Raw genomic sequence first — 17,350 nt, 5'->3', positions numbered from 1 at the left:
CGTTAGCCGATATTCACCCCTTCTTGTCAACGGTTGGGAATGGGCAGATCCACCCTGATTGAATTGGCCTCGTTAGCACTGACCCCTCAACTTGATAAGGTGACACCCATCTTTTCATGTGCTGTATATTTATACCTGCTTACTGCATTTTCCACTCCATGCATCCGATTAAGTGGGTTCTAGCCCACAAAAGCTTATGCCCAGATAAATGTGTTAGTCACTAAGCTGCCACTGGGGCAGATGTGGATGAAAGTATGTGAGGCTCCCCTATTGCTGGTGGGACACTAGGGCAAAACCTTCTAGGATGAAATCGCCCCTGGGCGCACGTGGGGCCTCAGCACCGCCCCTGCCCAGTTTGAGCCCCAGCATGGAGCAGCCCCAAGCACAGCTCAGCTACCCTGGAGGGTCTAGACCTGTCTTCTGGTTTTGGTGGCTGGTCACTGAGCCGTTGCTGGGCCGCACCCCTCCGAGCACACCCAGTGGTTGGCCCCCCCGAAGGGAGAGTTCCCCAGAGGCATGGGGCTCGCCCTGTGTCTGTCCAGCCCTGGACACAAGGGGGCCCTGCTCTGGTGGGGTCTGGGCATTACTGCAATAGAGACGTTAAATCTTAGTGCAGACATACTTGGGCCAGGCCACTGAACAATCGCTGCTGAGCCCGCTCAGGGAGCGTCCCCAAAGCGGGGGTTTTACACCCTGCCCCCAGCGTGGTGTCGCTGCAGGGGTGGGGACTCTCCCTGCTAAGGGCCCAGTACAGACAGGCCCCACTGGGGACAGCTGGCTTCAGAGAGACTAAGTGTGAGTCACTGAAGCAGAGAGCAAAGTCCTACCAGCCCCACTGAGCTGGCGTGTCCCTCCCCACCCCTGGGATTTCAGGAGTTTCTTCTGCCTCCTGCAGTTTCCTGCACAGATGTTATGGTTTGACCCTTTCCCTTGGCGAAAGCCCAGCTGTGGCATGGCCAGAGGTGCAGCCGCCTGGCAAACCAGCCCGGCTGAAAACTGTCTCCAGCCAAATAACAGTATGGCCCAGGTGTGAACTCCCCATCGGGCAGCCCGTGCACTGCCGGGGGGCTGGCACACCCCATTGGGCAGCCTGTACACCGCAGGGGGGGCGGCAGTCCCTATTGGGCAGCCCAGTATTAGATAATTAATCATTAGAGCTGGCAGAACATGGCGAGGAGGAGAGATCCGTTCAGTACAAGATTTCCTCTTTTCTTTACTGAAATTTGAAACTTGAACAGAATGTTTCATTTGAAGATTTAGACCCACCCTATTCAGAACCAGTATCAGTAAGAGCCTAAAACCTTGGAAATCCACCTCCGCTGCGCCGGACAACGCCAGAGACACGTGTGTAACTCCATGGAGGGGAGAGGCTCAGCCGCAGACTGGGTGAAGGGAAAATCCCTAAAGGTCTGAAAGTCACATGGTGCCTAGTTACTTACAGAACCCAGAGCATGCTGGGTGCTCCTGAGACAGGCAGGAGACAGGTCTGGGCCCTGAAGACCCTGCCATCTAGGCAGAGAGCCGCTGGCTGGGTGAGAGGGATGTGATGCACTGAAAGCCAGCTGGAGCAAAGCCTGAAGGTGAGCCCTTAGCTTGTGAGGTGCTGACGCCCCGGGGGTCAGACTCGGGTCTCGCATACTCTGGCCTGGAGATTCAGAGAAACTTGGCCCAAGTCAATGAAGTGACAAGTATAAAGCCAGCGTGAGAGTGATAGCTATTCCTCTGCCCTAGAGCTTCACACCCAGCAAATAGCCCCTCACTTGGCTCTGTCCCAAGCACCTATTAAAATGCCTGGTCATTGAGGGTTAGCCCCCGGTGTGCCCCATCTCCGACCCAGAGAGCGCACAGCCCCTGCTCTGAAGAGCAAACAGTCTGAAAGAAAGGGGTGCCATCTACACATGGCCAATAGCAAGGCATCTTCCTGCCCAGCGGGGACATCCATGCGTGTGTACAGTGCAAGGTGAACTGGGAGAAAGAAGAATCTCACCCAGGCAGCGTGTGAAGAATTTGTCTGACAAGTTTCAGCCTGGAGCAGATGTGACTGGCTGAGTTCTGGGACACGGAGCTTTCCAAGGCCATTGCTTAGCGAAGGGGCTGGGATTAAACAAACCCAAATGCAGGCTGATAATAGTGTTACGGGAGGCAGCAGACACCCATTCCACAGCCAGCAGGAAAGCCAGGCGAAGAGGGGCCTGTTCATAAGACTTTCCCGAATCCACTTCGCTGCATGACATTCGATGGAATCTGTTCATCCAGAGACCTGTGTTGTGCAGGTCAGACTAGATCCCCTAGTGCTCCCCTCTGGCCTTACGTTCTATGAATGAATGAAGTGACCCCACTGGGGGAAGAGCAGCACGAACAGAACAGAGGATAAAGGGACCTGCCGTGAGTGGATTGCTATGTATTTGGAGGGCAGGCAGTGCCGGGAATGGAAGCTGGACCACATTTCAGCTCACGCTGCAAAACACAGCCACCGCCCGCATGTTTAACACAGCAGGGCCCACGTGATGAAGTGTTACACCGGGCCAGACCTGGGACCATGCAAGGGCAGTCAACACGTGGAGGGCACAGCAATGTCAGGTGAGCAGGCAGTTGGGTAATGAATGGTGGTGAGGCACTGGGAAGCTTGTCGGGAGTCAGGTTCAGGGTCCCGACTGGGGCAGAGTGGGCTGTACAGTTACATAGCTCTGCACAGCCAAGCCCGTCTGATGTGTGACTTCACCTGGCCCAGGTAGTGATGATAGGGCCCTGGTTCTGACCTTGAACATGGCAGCATTGGCCAGGAATGAAAGGCATAAAGGAGCTCTCCCCTGCCCACCTTGTCCCCCCTGGCCCAGTGGCCGGCTTTATCCCAATGAAACCCGTGGCATTAGACACCAGGTCAGATAACGCCTCACGCTGGACCCGTTCCTGTGACACCAGTCACCAGGTGCTAGAACAGGGCTGGGCAAACTTTTTGGTATGAGGACCACATCTGGGTATGGAAATTGTATGGCAGGCCATGAATGCTCATGAAATTGGGGGTTCGGGTGCAGAAAGGGATGAGGGCTCCGGCTGGGGGTGTAGGCTCTGGGGTGGGGCTGGGGATGAGGGGTTTGGGGTGTAGGAGGGTGCGCCAGGCTGGGATCAAGGGGTTTGGTGGGCAGGAGGGGGATCAGGGCTGGAGCAGGGGAATGGGTCGCGGGAGGACATCAGGAGTGCAGGCTCCAGGCAGCGCTTATCTCAAGCAGCTCCTGGAAGCAGCGGCATGTTCCCCCTTGGCTGCGGGAGCTGCAGAGTGCACTTGGGGCAGGGACAGTGTGCGGAACCCCCTGGCTGCCCCTACGCATAGGAGCTGGATGGGGGATATGCCGCTGCTTCTAGGAGCCACAGCACGTGCGAAGTGGGGCAAGCCCCTGACCTTGCTCCCTGGTAGGAGCTCGAGGGCTGGATTAAAAGGTTTGATGGGCTGGATGCAGCCCCCGGACTGTACTTTGCCCACCCTGTGCTAGAACCTCGGTCGTTGAGAGAAATAATCCATGTGGGATTGAGTTTTGCTGCTGCTTGTGTATATTTCTCTGGGACGCCCGATGAAGCAATGCCACCTAGTCCTTCCTCTGGGGCTATGTGCCAGCCTCAAGAGGCAGAGCAACTTGGTCACTGGTCGGTTCAATGTTCAACAACCACAGCTTGTGCTCATCATAAAGATCCTAGCCAGCCCGCAGCTGGCATGCCCCAGCTCTGTGGGCTCTGGATGCAGGGCCAGTCTGGCGGAAGGAATTGATTACCTCTTCACTGATTTGATTCCTTTGATTGGTTTAACCCAGAGTGGGTAATTCAGGTGAGAGCCTGAAGTTGATTCATTCACGCTGGAGAAAGGCCAGGGGGCCGGGGTTTTCCCTGCATTTTTCTTGCTTCCTTTAAAGAAGAAACACAAGATGCAACTAAGATCACTGAATCAAAGCACAATGTGGAAATGTCCCCACAGCGCCCAACCAGGCCGCTGCTCAAGCCCACTGGAAGGAGTAGCACAGAAGCGCAGCTTGGCTTCGAGCTGCCCCAGGGCAGACAGGCAAAGCTGCTCTTTGCACCGGGGAGCTTGCTCTTGCTTGAAGCCAGGCTCAGGTGCCCCAGTTCAACTGGGGATTTGAGGCAGCCTTGCCTGCCTGGGCTAGAGGTTTGCATTGGTGCCGCTACTCCGAGGGCAGGGGGGAGGGCAAACCTCCATGGGAGGCCAGGCCGCAGTCTGGCTAGGTGAGGCCTCCCCTGGGCCAGGGGCCAGCGTGAGGCCTATGTGCTGCCCAATCCCACCTAAGCCCCGAGGCCGGGAGATGCTCCGGCTCGAGGTTTAGGGGATCGTACAGGGTGCACAGGCCTTGGGTTGGCCCCTGCCGCAGCGGCCTGGTGGCCTGATCCCCGTCAGCACAATGAGCCAGCTGGGGGCCGCCATCAGCCTTGGCCCAGCCAGTGTGTTCCTGCAGCCCCCTCTTGTGGCCATAATGTGCGGTGCGTCCGTCCGCTTTCCCACCCCGGTCGGGGCGCTCGGACCAGGGCGCGGGGGTGGGCGCCCCGGGCGGGCCGCTCAGACTGTAGCATTGGCCCCATCTCCTGTATCGGCAGGGCAGAAAGAGAGGCACAAATCCAGCCAGGCCTGAACTCCCAGGGAGCTGCGCCTGCCCATGCCTGGAGTCTGAGGAGCTCCCCCTGCCCTTGATGAGATGGGCAGATGGTCTCTGCTTGGCGCCAGCTGACACCCTTCCTGAGGGCAGAGCTGGGAGCTGCGTCTGTGAGCAGGAGGCCTGTGTTACCCCTGCAGGGGATGGGGCAGGGGAGCCCAAGGGCCAGGCTGTGGCTGACCCTCTCCTGGTGCCCCCAGGGTAAGGTGTACTGGGCATAATTAGGTGGGAAAACTTTGGGCTGGGGGCCTGCTCATGCCTGTTACCACCCCGTAACCTGAGCCAGCAGGAGGGCAGCCTTCTCCACCCACAGCAAAGGAACAGGCTAAGTGGGCTGTGGGAATCGTTTACATCCCCTGGGGCTGGTCAGCCGGAGGGACCCCGCCGCATTGCACAGGCTGTCCCCGCAGCACTAGGAAAGGGTGACAGGCATTAGGGGACCTTGCCGAGGGCTGCAGCCCATAGAGCCTGGTGACGCGCCAGTGTGCTGCCAGCTGCTTAGGGGGCTGGTGTTCCCCAGCACTCACAGACCCGCCCTGCAATGGGGTCAGCTGCCAGACGTCCCTCACACCGGGGTGGGCGGTGGCTTCAGCACTGGGGCTCCAGCCAGCTCCCCAAATGCACGTTTGCCTGTAGCCCTCTCCAGGGCCAGGCGTCACGCCCATGAGCAGAGCAGCCCTGCCAGCTGCAGGAGCTGTGTGGGTGCCTCCCGTGGCACCGTGTGCAGGTCAGTGGGCAGTGGGCTCCGAAGCCACAGCAGGACCTGACCAAGCTGCCCGGCAGCCCCTGCAGTGGGTGTGTGCGGGTGTGAGAAACGCAGCCCCCCCCCGTGCCCGACTGAGAAACGCAGCCCCCCCCGTGCCCGACTGAGAAACGCAGCCCCCCCGTGCCCCGCTGAGAAATGCAGCCCCCCCCAAGTGTCCTGCTGAGAAACGCAGCCCCCCCACGTGTGCCGGGAGGAACTGATGACACGAGGGGTTACAGGGCCTGGGGCCCCCTCAAGTGCAGTGAAATGAACAGGGTGCCACAGGGCCCCAGCATTTGGCAAACAGGCCCAGTAACATGCCAGCTGCTTCTCTGGGGTGGGGGCCACCCCTCATCCTCTGGGCACTAGGACCAAGGGGGGGGCCTTTCTCATCACCTTGGGGGAAAGCTGCAGGGAGGAGCCAGCCAGAGCCTGGAGCAGGGGCAGGACTGGCCAGAGCAGGGACCTTGGAGCACTTGCTGCACCTATCAAAGCCCAGGAGGCAGGGGAGGGGAAGGGGGTGCGGCCTGTGAAAGCTACTGGACCCCGGATTGAAATAAGGACTGGGGCCAACTGATGAATGAGAGGGTCAGGAGTGAGGCTCAGAGCTCCAAAAGCAGGATCCAGAGGGGGACACCGAGCAGAGAACCCCTGACAGCACCCACTGCTCCTCACAGGTGTCTGCAGCTGTGAGCAGACTCTGCCCTGGGCTGATCAGCTGCGTGCTCCAGACTTGCCCCTCCTAGGCAAAGCCACCCCCTGACGTGGCTTGTGCCCCATCGTGTGGGTCACTCTGCCTGCAGACTGTACCCCTTCCCCCACCCTGTGTCTGGCCAATGTCACTTGGAAACCTCAGGACAGGGCCTAGCTATTGTGTCTGCAGCACCTTGCACAACGGCCGTGGGCACCGCCGCAATAAACATGATTGATAATAATTAACTTGTGTTGCCACCCCGCTCCCTGCCAGCTCTTGCTCCAGGTCAGGCTGAGGCTGTTCCCTCAGGCGTGTGTCTGTGTGTGTGTGTGGGGGGGGGGGGTGGGATGGGGCCATTCCCCTGGGCTGGGCAGAGGGGATGGATGTATGGGTGGGGGTGGGAGATTCCCCTGGGCTGGGCAGAGGGGATGGAGGTACGGGGTGGGGAGGGGAAGAGGGCCATTCTCCTGGACTAGGTAGAGGGGATGGAGGTATGGGGGCAGGGGGACGACTGGGTTGGGCAGGACGAGACTGCCCCAGAAGCCTGTTGGAGCCTGCAGCACAAACTCTTTCCGAAATCCAGCTCACCACGCAGACTTTGCCCCTGCTGAAGGTCGGGGTGGGGGCATAGGGAAGCCACCTCGGGGCCCAGCCAGCCAGAGGGAGGCTCTCAAAGGGCCAGCAGACAGCCAGAGCCATGCGCTGCTCCACTCTCAGCCTCCTCTTCCTCCTCACGCAGGTAGGGGGATCCCTAGCCCCCAGGGGCTGGGAGGGAAGGGGAGTGTGGATGGCAGAGCGGGCAGTGTCCAGACTCCAGGGGGAGCGCATGGGTCCCAGGGTGGGCAGGGGGAGCACAGGCCCCGGTGGGGCAGGCAGATTTGGGAGATGCAAAAATCCTGCAGGCCCTGAGGAGCATGGGATGGGGTGGGCTCGTTGGTGGGGAATGGGGAAGGGGAGCAGACGTTGGCAGGGCAGGGGGGAGGGGGCAGGGCGTGGGATCAAGGGAAGGTGGTACAGCTCAGGGGGGTCCGTCCCTCTGCCCACAGCTGCCCAATGGCTGCAGTCTGTGCTCTCAGAGAAGCTGCCCATGCCCTTCCTGAGCCCCACCTGTCCTGGAAGGGGAGAGAGCATTGGTACCCAGGGTCAGCTGCTTTGGAAGAGGCCTGTCCTGGCCTCTGGGTGCCGTCGTGGTGGGCTGGGTGCTGCTGCCCATGGTCCTGGGCAGTGGACGGCCATGGGGGTGTGTTGGGAACCTGCACTGAACGGGCTGCTGCTGGCAGCTCCAGCCCTGCTCTGGAGCGGCGTACCCAGGGGGCTGGACATTGCCCTGGGCTCAGTGTGCGCCCAGCCTTGGCTCCTATGGTATGCCAGGGGTGTCTGGTTCCAGGCCAGGGCTCTGAGCCCCCTCTCATCGAAGGCAGCGCCTGGGCTTTCTGGCCGGTTTCCAGGAGCTGTGAAGGAGAGAGCAGCTGCCAAGGGAGCATAGGCTGGTGGGAGCCCCACAGGGAGCCTGCTGCCCCCAGCCCTGCAGAACAGCCCTAGGGACACTAACCAGCATCTCCTACCCACTCAGGCTGGCCCCAGCAGCAGGACACCCAGGCTAGAGCCCTGCATTGGCTCCAGCAGCCCTGATGGGGCATTTCCACATCCAGTCCCAGGATCCCTGGTCCGGATCAGCAATGAAAACCCTGCAACCCCCACCCCCCCAGATGCCTAGCAACAGGCACTGGGGGCAGCAGCACTCTCCAGGCAAAACTCACCTCCTCCTTTGGCTGTTTGGAGTTCCCGGCGCCTCCCCAGTTCCCTTCCTAGCAGCTGTCTCTGCCCCTGCAGGACTTCCTCCCCTGCCTTCAGGCAGATGGGCTGACGATCCCAAAGGCCAACCCTGGCCGGAAGAGGCAGAAGAGGGACTGGGTGATCCCTCCAATCAACTGCCCTGAGAATGAGAGGGGGCCCTTCCCCAAGCTGCTGGTTCAGGTATGGGAGGCCTTTGGCAGTGTGGTGGGTGGTGGCTTGGCACTAGCTGCCAAGCACAGTGTATATGGGAACCTGTGGGGAATTTATACTGCCAAGTTAAGTGCAGCTCCATGATAATGTGTTATGCAAATCACTAGCATACTAATTTGTATAATATAACAATTTGCATGCATTATAAACAGCACCTTTAGCAGAATTGTGTGCTGATGGCAAAGGCGTCTGCCCATTTGACAGCTCTGGTGTAAGATGCCCTGGTTCTCTTGCAGAGTGGCCGCAAGGCGAGCATCCCCTCCCCACGTTAACCTGCTGACCTGCCTCACCGTAATTGGGGGGAGGGCTTCCTCTGGGGAAACTGGGTAGGGCCTCATTGACGTTTGGGGTGGTAAGTGTCATTTTTCTCTCTCCCATGCTTTAGTAATCCCTTTTCAGACCCTACCCCATTCTTAACCTTCTATTTATCCCCCACAAGCCCGTACTGCCCCCCACCCATGAGGCTCAGGCCCCGTGTTCAATAGTGGCCTCTGGTGGTCCCAACTCAGCCAAAGGTGAGAGGTCCCAGCAGAGACAGCAGGGCTGCCATGGGCATCGCCCAAGATGCTGGTGCTGCTTGATGAAAAAGGGGCAGTGTCCAGGAATCTACACGGGGCAGAAGGCTTCGAGAGGGGAGGGACTTGGGAGGAAGTGAGGCAAGTGGGGAGCAGCCTGGATGGGAGCAGTTCCTTGCAGGTTCTTGACAGACGGGGAGGGGAGCACAGGCTGGGGCGGCCCCAGTGCTCAGAATTCCCCAGCTGACCTGCCCCGTTCTCTGGCACCAGATCAAATCCAACAAGGACAAAGAAACCAAGGTTTTCTACAGCATCACGGGGCAGGGCGCAGACACCCCCCCTGAGGGCGTCTTCATCATCGAAAGGGAGACGGGGTGGCTGAAGGTGACAAAGCCGCTGGACAGAGAAGACATCAGCTACTACACGGTGAATCCCTCTGTGCCAAGGTTGGAGAAGGGGCATATTCTCAGGGGCTGATGGCCCCTGGAGCTTGGAGGCGGCTGGGAAGGGGCCAAAGGCTCCGGTGAACTGGGTCTCACTCCATTTCTTGTACTGCACGGTCCAGAGGGCAGTTGCCCTCTCCTCCCCGTCACGGTCTCTTCCCCGAGGCCTGGCAGAGTAAAGCCAGAGAGGAGGTGCTGACCCCAGCTGGGCACTGCCTCCTGCTCTGTGCCCGGCCCTGGTCACTTGGCCATGTCAGCACTTGGCCCTGAGGCCCGGTTCTTTCCCCGAGGTGCTGAGGGGGCTCAGCACCAGTGAGAACCGGGCCTCGAGCACGCTGAAAGCCTTGCACCGGCTCGTTGCCTCAGCAGGGCCCCTGCTCCTTGGAGACGTGCTCAGCGTGCACCTCCTGTCTCCGAAAGCTTGGCTGGACGCTTCTTCACGGGCCCGTGGGTCTCTGCTGGGCAGAGCAGGGCTGGCCGGTGGCTCCGTGTCCATTACCGATGTCGGGGTTTGACCCAGCAGGGAGGAGAAACCATAAATCCACACGGGCCGGGTCGGGACAGTCCAGACTGGCCCCTCCCTGGGTAACAGGACCTCACTGTCCATGGGCCAGCCAGTGATTATCCTCCGAGTGTGGAGGGGAGCTGGATGGGCCCTTTGAAGGCTGCTGTCCGGACCCTTGGCTTAGGCTGAGCTGGGCAGAATTTCCCCCATGCTGGACCTGTTCCGTGTGGCCTGCATGTGAACTCAAGACCCTGGTGGGGATGGTCAGCCAGCAGCTGGAGTTGGGGAATCGAAGGCAAGTCCCCTCTGGCTAAGCCAGCCAGGCTCGGGCTCCCGTTCTGCAGGGACGCGTGGAACACCGTGCACAAGCCAAGCTTGGCTGCTGCTTTTGGAGCCATGGCCGGGTTTGGCGGGCGCTGCTGGCTGCTCGTGGCCTCGCCGGGTGGCTTGATGGTGCCTTACACCCCGTGCTGGCTTTGCAGCTCTTTTCCCACGCTGTGTCTGCGAATGGGCAGCCCGTGGAGGACCCCATGGAGATCATCATCACTGTGAGTGACCAGAACGACAACAAACCCCAGTTCACCCAGAGCGTCTTCACAGGCTCCATAGAAGAAGGAGCCAAGCCAGGTATGCGAGCAGAGCCCCCGACTTGGGGGCTGAGACACACCAGTCATGAGATGTGGCTTTGGAGGGTTCCCTCCAAGGAGAGAGAGGGACAGGGGCTGTTTTAGTGTTGGGTTAATTTTGCTTTGAAGAATTTAAATCCCAGAATAACCCAAAGGGGCTAAAATCTGCCCACTGAGCAGATGCGCCTTGTCCAGAGTGCGGATGGTTGGGCTTGGAGCAGGCTCTCCCTCCCCTTCCAACCCAGCAGTTCCTCCCCCCGATCCTGCAGGAGAGTCAGCATCTTGGGGTTGATCACCCGCCTCACTACAGAACCCACGGAGGGGACCAGTTACCTTCGCAGAAGGCTCTGGGGCTGGCAGGGGTGGTGTGAGAACTGGAAGGGAACAGGGGAGCTAATTTGGTATCAGTAAATGTGGCTCCAAATTGTGCCGTCTGTTTACCTGTGAGACGCTTCTAGGGCTCTAGTCTTTCTATCGCCCCAGTGAGAACGATGGCTCTGGGCCGACAGCTCAGCCGGCCCCTGCTCCGAGGCGCTTACGATCTTACTCCCTTTCTTTGGTGACTGCAGAGAGGAATTGGCAGACGTTAGGGATGGGAAATGCCTGGTGGTTGATCTAGTCACCTTCCCCTGTTCCCCTTGGCGGGCCAGGGCGGGATTGGTCCTGGCAGTACGTTCTGGAGAATCGTCTCCTGTCTCATTTTGTCCTAGAACGAGAAAAATAGTGTTGCTCTAAACTCCTGCCCAGGTACCTCCGTGATGCAAGTGACAGCCACAGATGCAGACGACAGTGTAAACTCCTACAATGGGGTCATTGCTTACTCCATCCTGCAGCAGATACCTGAAAAACCCCACAGCCAGATGTTCACCATCAACTCTGAGAATGGCATCATCAGTGTGATTGCAACTGGGCTGGACAGAGAGGTGAGTGCTGCAGCGTTGGGTTGGAGTCAGATCCTAGCTTGGCATAGTTACGTTTGCACAGAGGGGATGGACGGCCCCAGGCTCTGAAGTGCGAGCTCCGAACCGAGACGCATAGGCGGTAGCAGGTGTCCGGCGCAATCCGTGTCACGCTACAGGATGTCTTTGGCAAACTTCTGCCGTCTCTATTTCTCCTGGGTGCTTGTGCCATGTTAGACCTTCCCTGCTTGGCTAGCCCTTGGGCTGAGTGAATTGTGCTTGGCAGGGAGGCAGTGGGGGGAGTTCAACAGGCATCTCTGCAGTGCTAGAAACTGACCCCCCATGGGAGGCCTGATTGTTTGGCCGTGTCTGGTTAATTGAGCTAATTTAAATGCATCAAATCTCAGCCCCACGTTGGGTTTTGTAGAAACACGTTGTTGCTGAGCCTGAGCCCAGCAGGAGAGGTTGCACTGGGAACTGGGCACAGAACACTCCTTGGGGACGTGAGCACACGTGGCCTTTCTAGAGACACAGCCTCACCCTGCTCCCTTCACAGTCCATGGCAACTGGAGCAGGAGGCTGAGAACAGCCCTTTGCCCCATCTCGCGGGCCTCCTCCCCTGCTTCACAAACAGTCACAGGGTCTTCTCGGCCTGCCCCGGTGGGAGGAACCATTATTCCTGTGTTACAGAAGGGGAAACAGGCATTGCAAGGGCAGGGAGCTGCCCAATGCCACCTGGGAAATTACTGGTGGCACCAGAGCCCCCCTCTCAGAGTGTGCCAGGGCAGAAGTCTCCAGGAACTCTGGCCACACCAGTTCCAAGATGGCTCCTAGTGAAGAGCTTGAGAGGGCACTGTTAAATCATCTTCCTTGTCCGTCAGTCAGACCACGTCACTCCTTCCTGTTCACATCCCTTGCCCTCCCTTGCCCACGCACCGTGTCCAGATAGCACATCCTCACTGCCATGGCCACACAGGGCTCTGCCCTAGCTGGAGCTCAGACCCTGGTCCCCGGCCCGTCTAACAATGCCAGGCACAGCCCCTGGTCTGTGTTCCCCCGTGGCAGCTCCCCCAGCCACCCACCCACCCTTCCCAACAGCAGTGCATTTGTGACTGTAACATGCTGGCAGCTCAAGAAGGGTGAGCAAAGAGTTAACGGAAAGCGAGTTTCCCGTGCCCCGAGCCACACAGGGGAAAGACCCCGCTCTGTACCCCATGTGACTCTCTCTCTCTTGTTCACAGATTGCCCCTCAATACAGGCTGATAGTGCAGGCTGCAGATCTGCAGGGACAGGGGTACACAGCCTCCGCCACTGCTGTCATCGAGGTGCAGGTGAGGCTCCCTGACTGCAGCGAGGGGGGGGGTCACCTCTGAGTGTGGGGCTGGACTTCTATTAATGCACAGGGCACCATTCGTGATGCTGAGGCCGCACACCTGGCAGCTGCCTCTACACTCCCACTGCTAGCCAGTGCCATCAAAGCGATGCCTGTACCCAGTTAGCAAGCCTGCCACAGGACTGCACAGGAGTCCCCAGTGGGGAGACAGAGCTGGAGCCGGAGAGCCAGCACCTCCTGCACGTGGCGGGGGGGGTTCAAAAACCACAGGCTGAAATGGGTCTCATAAGTGGCCCACAGCTCTGAAAGCACCTGGCCACCCGTGAGCAGTTATTCCACCCCAGGCTGTTATGCCTGTCCCTAGCAGGGGGATAATGCCCTTTACTCAGCCAGGCCTGTCCTGTTGCTCTTTAAATAGCTGTGGGGAACCAATCAGTGAAATTCACCCTCTTTTTCAAAACCAGTGGAATGGCCAATCATGTGCCTCCACTCACTTTTAAAAAAAAAATCCTTACAACCCATTGGCTGTCAGGCCAAAGGGGGGCGGAGTTCATCAGCCACAGGCTGGGCAGGGCTCCACTGACACACAGAAAAACCCGCCAAGACCCAGCAGGGAAGTAAAGCACAAAACCCCACAGGCAGCAACTTGGGTAAAGAAACAGGCTTAAAACATGTATGTTCAAAGTTGCTTTTTTTTTTTTTCCTCCCTTGGCACCTTGAAGTGGGTTTGCTCTTCTGCCTGGGAAGGGCACAGCTGGGCAAAGCAGGCGAGTGCAGGCTCAGTAGCTGGGCTGGCAGGGAGCCCCAAAGCCTGGGCAGAGTGGCATGGGGGGCTGTGGGCACAGCCTGACTCCTGCTTATTGCAGCACTAGAGAAGGGGTTTCTCCCTGGCCCTCTGGAGTTACAGCAGCTCTGGGGGAGCCTGCCCCTTTGGGACTCATGGGGGTCACTGTGAGCTGGTTGCAGTCCCACAGCAGGGGCAGGATCCCATGCCACAGGCAGCCTGCACTGCCAATAGGCATTCTGCTCACACTCTGGTATGGGGCACTGTGGCACGGAGCTCCCTGGGAATCGGGGCATCCCCCTTTACTACAGCTCTGTCTGGGGTGCTCCATGGGCTCCCCTCCTAAGTGTAACTGGGGATCGTCCCTCCAGTCCTGCCCCTTCGTTCCCCGCACAAACACACAGGCCAGTTCCAGACACACAACCCCTGCCCCTACCGTGGAAGAGCAGGCGGGGACAGGGGGGAAAGGCTGCACACTGAGCCCTGCTAGGACCCAGGTTTGCCAGAAGCAGACCCCATCCCACCCCGGCCCAGGGCATCTGAGCTGGGCTCCTCCCTCGCCCGTCAGCGTTCCCACCACAAGCAGGACCAGGCTGGATCCTCCCTTTGTCCTCATGGGGGACACGCCTTTCCTGGCCCTACCCTGGCTTGTCACCTTTGGGGCCACTCAGAGGAAGGGCTCTCATCCTGGCTGCCCCCTGCTCTGGAAACCGGTTCTGACGGGGCATGGGGCCTAGTCTGGCCATGTGGTTGAACCCTGTTGCAGGTGGAGCTGGAGACAGACAGTCCCTTTGCCGCCAAGGCCTGGCGCTGCTCCATGGTGTTGGGCCCTCCCTCCCCAGGCCCTGCTCCTCGCTGAGGCCCCAAGGTTACTCACTGGCCTCGCTAGCTCGGCAAGCAGAGCCGGGGCCTGGCTCCCAGTGCTAAGCCCTGGTAATATGCTACAGGGAATGGTGCCACAGGGAGGGGACTGGAGGATGGAGTGGGGCAAAGGGCCAATGCTATGCACTGCCCCGATCCATTTCAGAGCTGCTGGGGCGATGCCCCTCATTCATGAGGTTAGACAACTGCTGAGGGCAGCGATTCTGCTGTGCGGGCTTCAGAAATCAGGGTTGGGCCCCGCCTCACCCCCCCCATTGGCCTGAGCGTGCACCGGGGCCCCGCCGCACTCCCCCTACACTGCTACAGGGGGTTTCCATCAGGGTCAGACTCAGATTTCCAAGCCCTGAGCGATGGCAGCTGGGCTGCTGGAGGCATTGTTCCCTTGCCCTCGCTGCCTGTACGGGGGGGGGTCAGGTCAGCAGAGCCACGGTGTGCAGGGCGGGTGGAGTTTCCCAGCCTGGAGCACCATAGCGATGGAGTGTAGAGCAGGCCCGAGTGCCCTGTGCTCTGCCCTCCGATCCCTCCCCGTTTACCAGTGCGCGCCAACAGAGACGTTGTCCCCCTGCTGCACACACCCGTGTGCGACCCTGCGGGGTGGGCACTGCCGCGGGGTGGGGGAGTGGCTGCAGTGCTTCGGGGGCCAGGCGTGAGGGGCCCCGCTTGGCTCATTAACTTGTGTCCCAGGCCAGAAACGTGCCCGAGGCCCCTAGTGGCTCCCTGACCACCCACGTGTTGAACACTCTGACGGGCCAGCCCGCAACAGGCCTGGCCACGCACCTGTCCCAGCTCAAAGGCCCCGGGCTGCAATGGATGGAGCTGATGAAGAGGTAGGTGCGGGGAGGCAGATAGCTGCCCCTGGAAGGGAAAGGCCACCCCACAACCCCCCTAAGTGCAAAGGCCTGGGGGTGTGAGTGGGGGGGCTGAGCTGAAACCTGGGGGAAAGACAGGAAAGCATTTTTCCACCTCCTCAGGCTTCCCTCCCCCACCTCACACCTGAATCTGATCCCAGCCCACAACAGAACAGTTGCCTGAGCCCTTCAAGACCCCACCCCGCCTCCCCCCGGGTCGATCAGGCTGCACCTGCCCAGCCCAGCCACCAGGGAGAAGGTGGCCCCGGGGCGGGCAGGCTGCAGGATGGGTTCTGGCAGAGTGGGCTGGGGCCCGCAGCAGGCACAAGTTCCATCTCCCCCCCGCCAGCCAGGGTGCTGGCACAGACCCAGCCATGTATAGCCATTTCCCCTGGTGCTCCCTTCCTTGGGTTTGGGAGTCTCTTCCCCTCTGGTTGTGAGGTGGGGGGATTACTCCCTTCTGGTCTCTGGCCTGGCAGCTGCCTCACTGCTCAGCTGGGCCCCACTCCGCACTAACCTGGCATCATGGGGACGCACTCCAGTGGGGCACTGCCATCCACTCTGGCTCAGCCTTCCTGGGGTGCAGGCCGGACCGCAGAGGACAGATCCTACATTCTGACATGAGCCAGAACAGTTCAATCTCCCCATCAACTCCCAGGGTGGTGATGCGCACACAGCATGAGGTGATGCTGGCCAAAAACCGTCCCCTGGAGTCCCTGGGGGCAGCTCCTGACGTTTGGAAGGACCTCCCTGCCTGCCCCATCCCCAGGCGCTCTCCCCTGCTGTCACTCCTCTCCTTGCTGTGCCTTCTGCTTCCTGCTCTGCTCATGAGGACCATGCGGGGAAGCACGTCATCCCAACAGCTGTGCCTGGCTCAGCCAGCACCTGCGACTGGCTCCCAGCAAGGAGGCTCCAGGGGACTAAGGAGGGAGCCGTGGACAGCTTCAGTTTGATACACTTGTTTTGATTTCAGCTCTACCAATGTGGATGGGAACTGCTTGCTCTTCCAGGCTCCTGAGCAGGTGAAGGCTGGCACATACAAGCTGCACTTCGACACTGGAGCTTACTGGCAGCAGCTGGGGTACACTAGCTTCTACCCCTATGTGGAGGTAAATCTACTAACCAGGAGCATGTCTGGGCCCAGTTCCTCTCTCACCTGGGTTAAAGCAGGAGCGAGGAGAATCAGCCCTGTCTACAGAGCCAGTGCTAGCACATGCAGACCTAGGAGGCAGTGAGCACATGGAGTGTCTGAAGCCCAGGACATGGGTTGCTCTGTGACTGCCTCTCCAGAATCTTCTGCTAAGTTAAGGGAAGTTACCACAGATGCTACAAATGCACTGGAGCCCAAGGGTCAAATTCGTTGATACTCCACCGTAAACTCTGCCTTGTGGCCTAGCAGGGCAGCAGCTCCAGTCTGACAGCAGCGTGCAGGAGCAGACTCTGGCCCCATCTCCCTGCTCCCCACTCATTGACTTTGACATCTCAGAGTGACTAGGGCTCAGTGCAGCACAGCTGCACTTTACATGGCTAATCTGCAGCTCTGTCCCCAGCAAACCAGCAGTGCTGGAGCCGCTCAGTGTCAACGGGAAAGGGTCACATTTCCTCCCGCGCTGGCACTGCTCTGACATTGCCTTAGGGACCGTCTGCAGACAGATCAAACTGCTGTGGGGCTAAGGCTCTCCCCAGCCAGCACATGCTTTGTCACACATGTAACCGGCTTCTCCCTTGTCTCTGCCAGGTTGTCTTCACGGTCACAGAGCAAACCCGGAAGCTGCACATCCCTCTGCTGATCAGCCCCTTCTCCTATACCACCTACAAGGGGAGCTAGAGCACAAGGCAGAGCAGGTCGGCATGGTGCAGGAACTAGTGTGTCCCCCCCCCCCGCTGGCCTAGCCTTGGCTCCAGAGATGGGCCAGAGGAAGTGAGGTGAGGGAGGGCTCAGGATGGGCTGTGCTATTAAAGGGTTCTTCCAGCAGCACTTGCCTTAGCCTGACACACTCAGCCGCTCGTTAGCGAGCTCCGCAGATCCGAGTGGTAAAACAGCCATGGAGATGGATAGCTGTGTTCCAGGAAGGGCAGAGTGGCTCTGCTGCTCAGGGGCCCAGTTCTCCCTGCTGGTGAGCGCAGTCCCTCCAGAGCCAGCAGGGCTCATCCCTCTTCCCGAGGCCAAGAGCTGTTGGCATATGGAGGAGAGCCATGCAGGCCTCTGGGCTCCAGTCCCTGCCCAGTTGGGAGGCCTATGGGTGCAGGACTGGCTGAGAACAGGCTGCATGTGGATGCCATGGGTGTGGGTCTGGAGTGGCGACACCCCTCTACTTATAGTGCTGTGGTACTCAGGGCCAGCTACCAGCTGTCTCTGGCTGGCACGTTCTCCAGGCAAAGGAACACTGGGCTCCAAAGGAATGCTGAGGCCC

The 17,350-nt window shown here is 59.6% G+C and overlaps 1 protein-coding gene across 1 annotated transcript; it reads left to right on the top strand.

Annotated features, from left to right (window-relative positions):
* Positions 1-6,791: 6,791 nt before the first annotated feature.
* LOC119841190 (cadherin-1-like) lies at positions 6,792-17,347 on the top strand. The gene is made up of 9 exons (XM_043495249.1): positions 6,792-6,833; positions 7,928-8,071; positions 8,887-9,042; positions 10,047-10,191; positions 10,938-11,113; positions 12,331-12,420; positions 14,773-14,915; positions 15,910-16,045; positions 16,675-17,347. The coding sequence occupies exons 1-9, from the start codon at positions 6,792-6,794 to the stop codon at positions 16,762-16,764; spliced, it is 1,122 nt and encodes a 373-aa protein (XP_043351184.1). The 3' UTR covers positions 16,765-17,347.
* The last annotated feature ends 3 nt before the right edge of the window (positions 17,348-17,350 follow it).

Source organism: Dermochelys coriacea, chromosome 12 (genome assembly GCF_009764565.3).
Source record: "Dermochelys coriacea isolate rDerCor1 chromosome 12, rDerCor1.pri.v4, whole genome shotgun sequence".
Classification (NCBI taxonomy): Eukaryota; Metazoa; Chordata; order Testudines; family Dermochelyidae; genus Dermochelys; species Dermochelys coriacea.
This window is presented reverse-complemented; position numbering and strand designations above follow the sequence as displayed.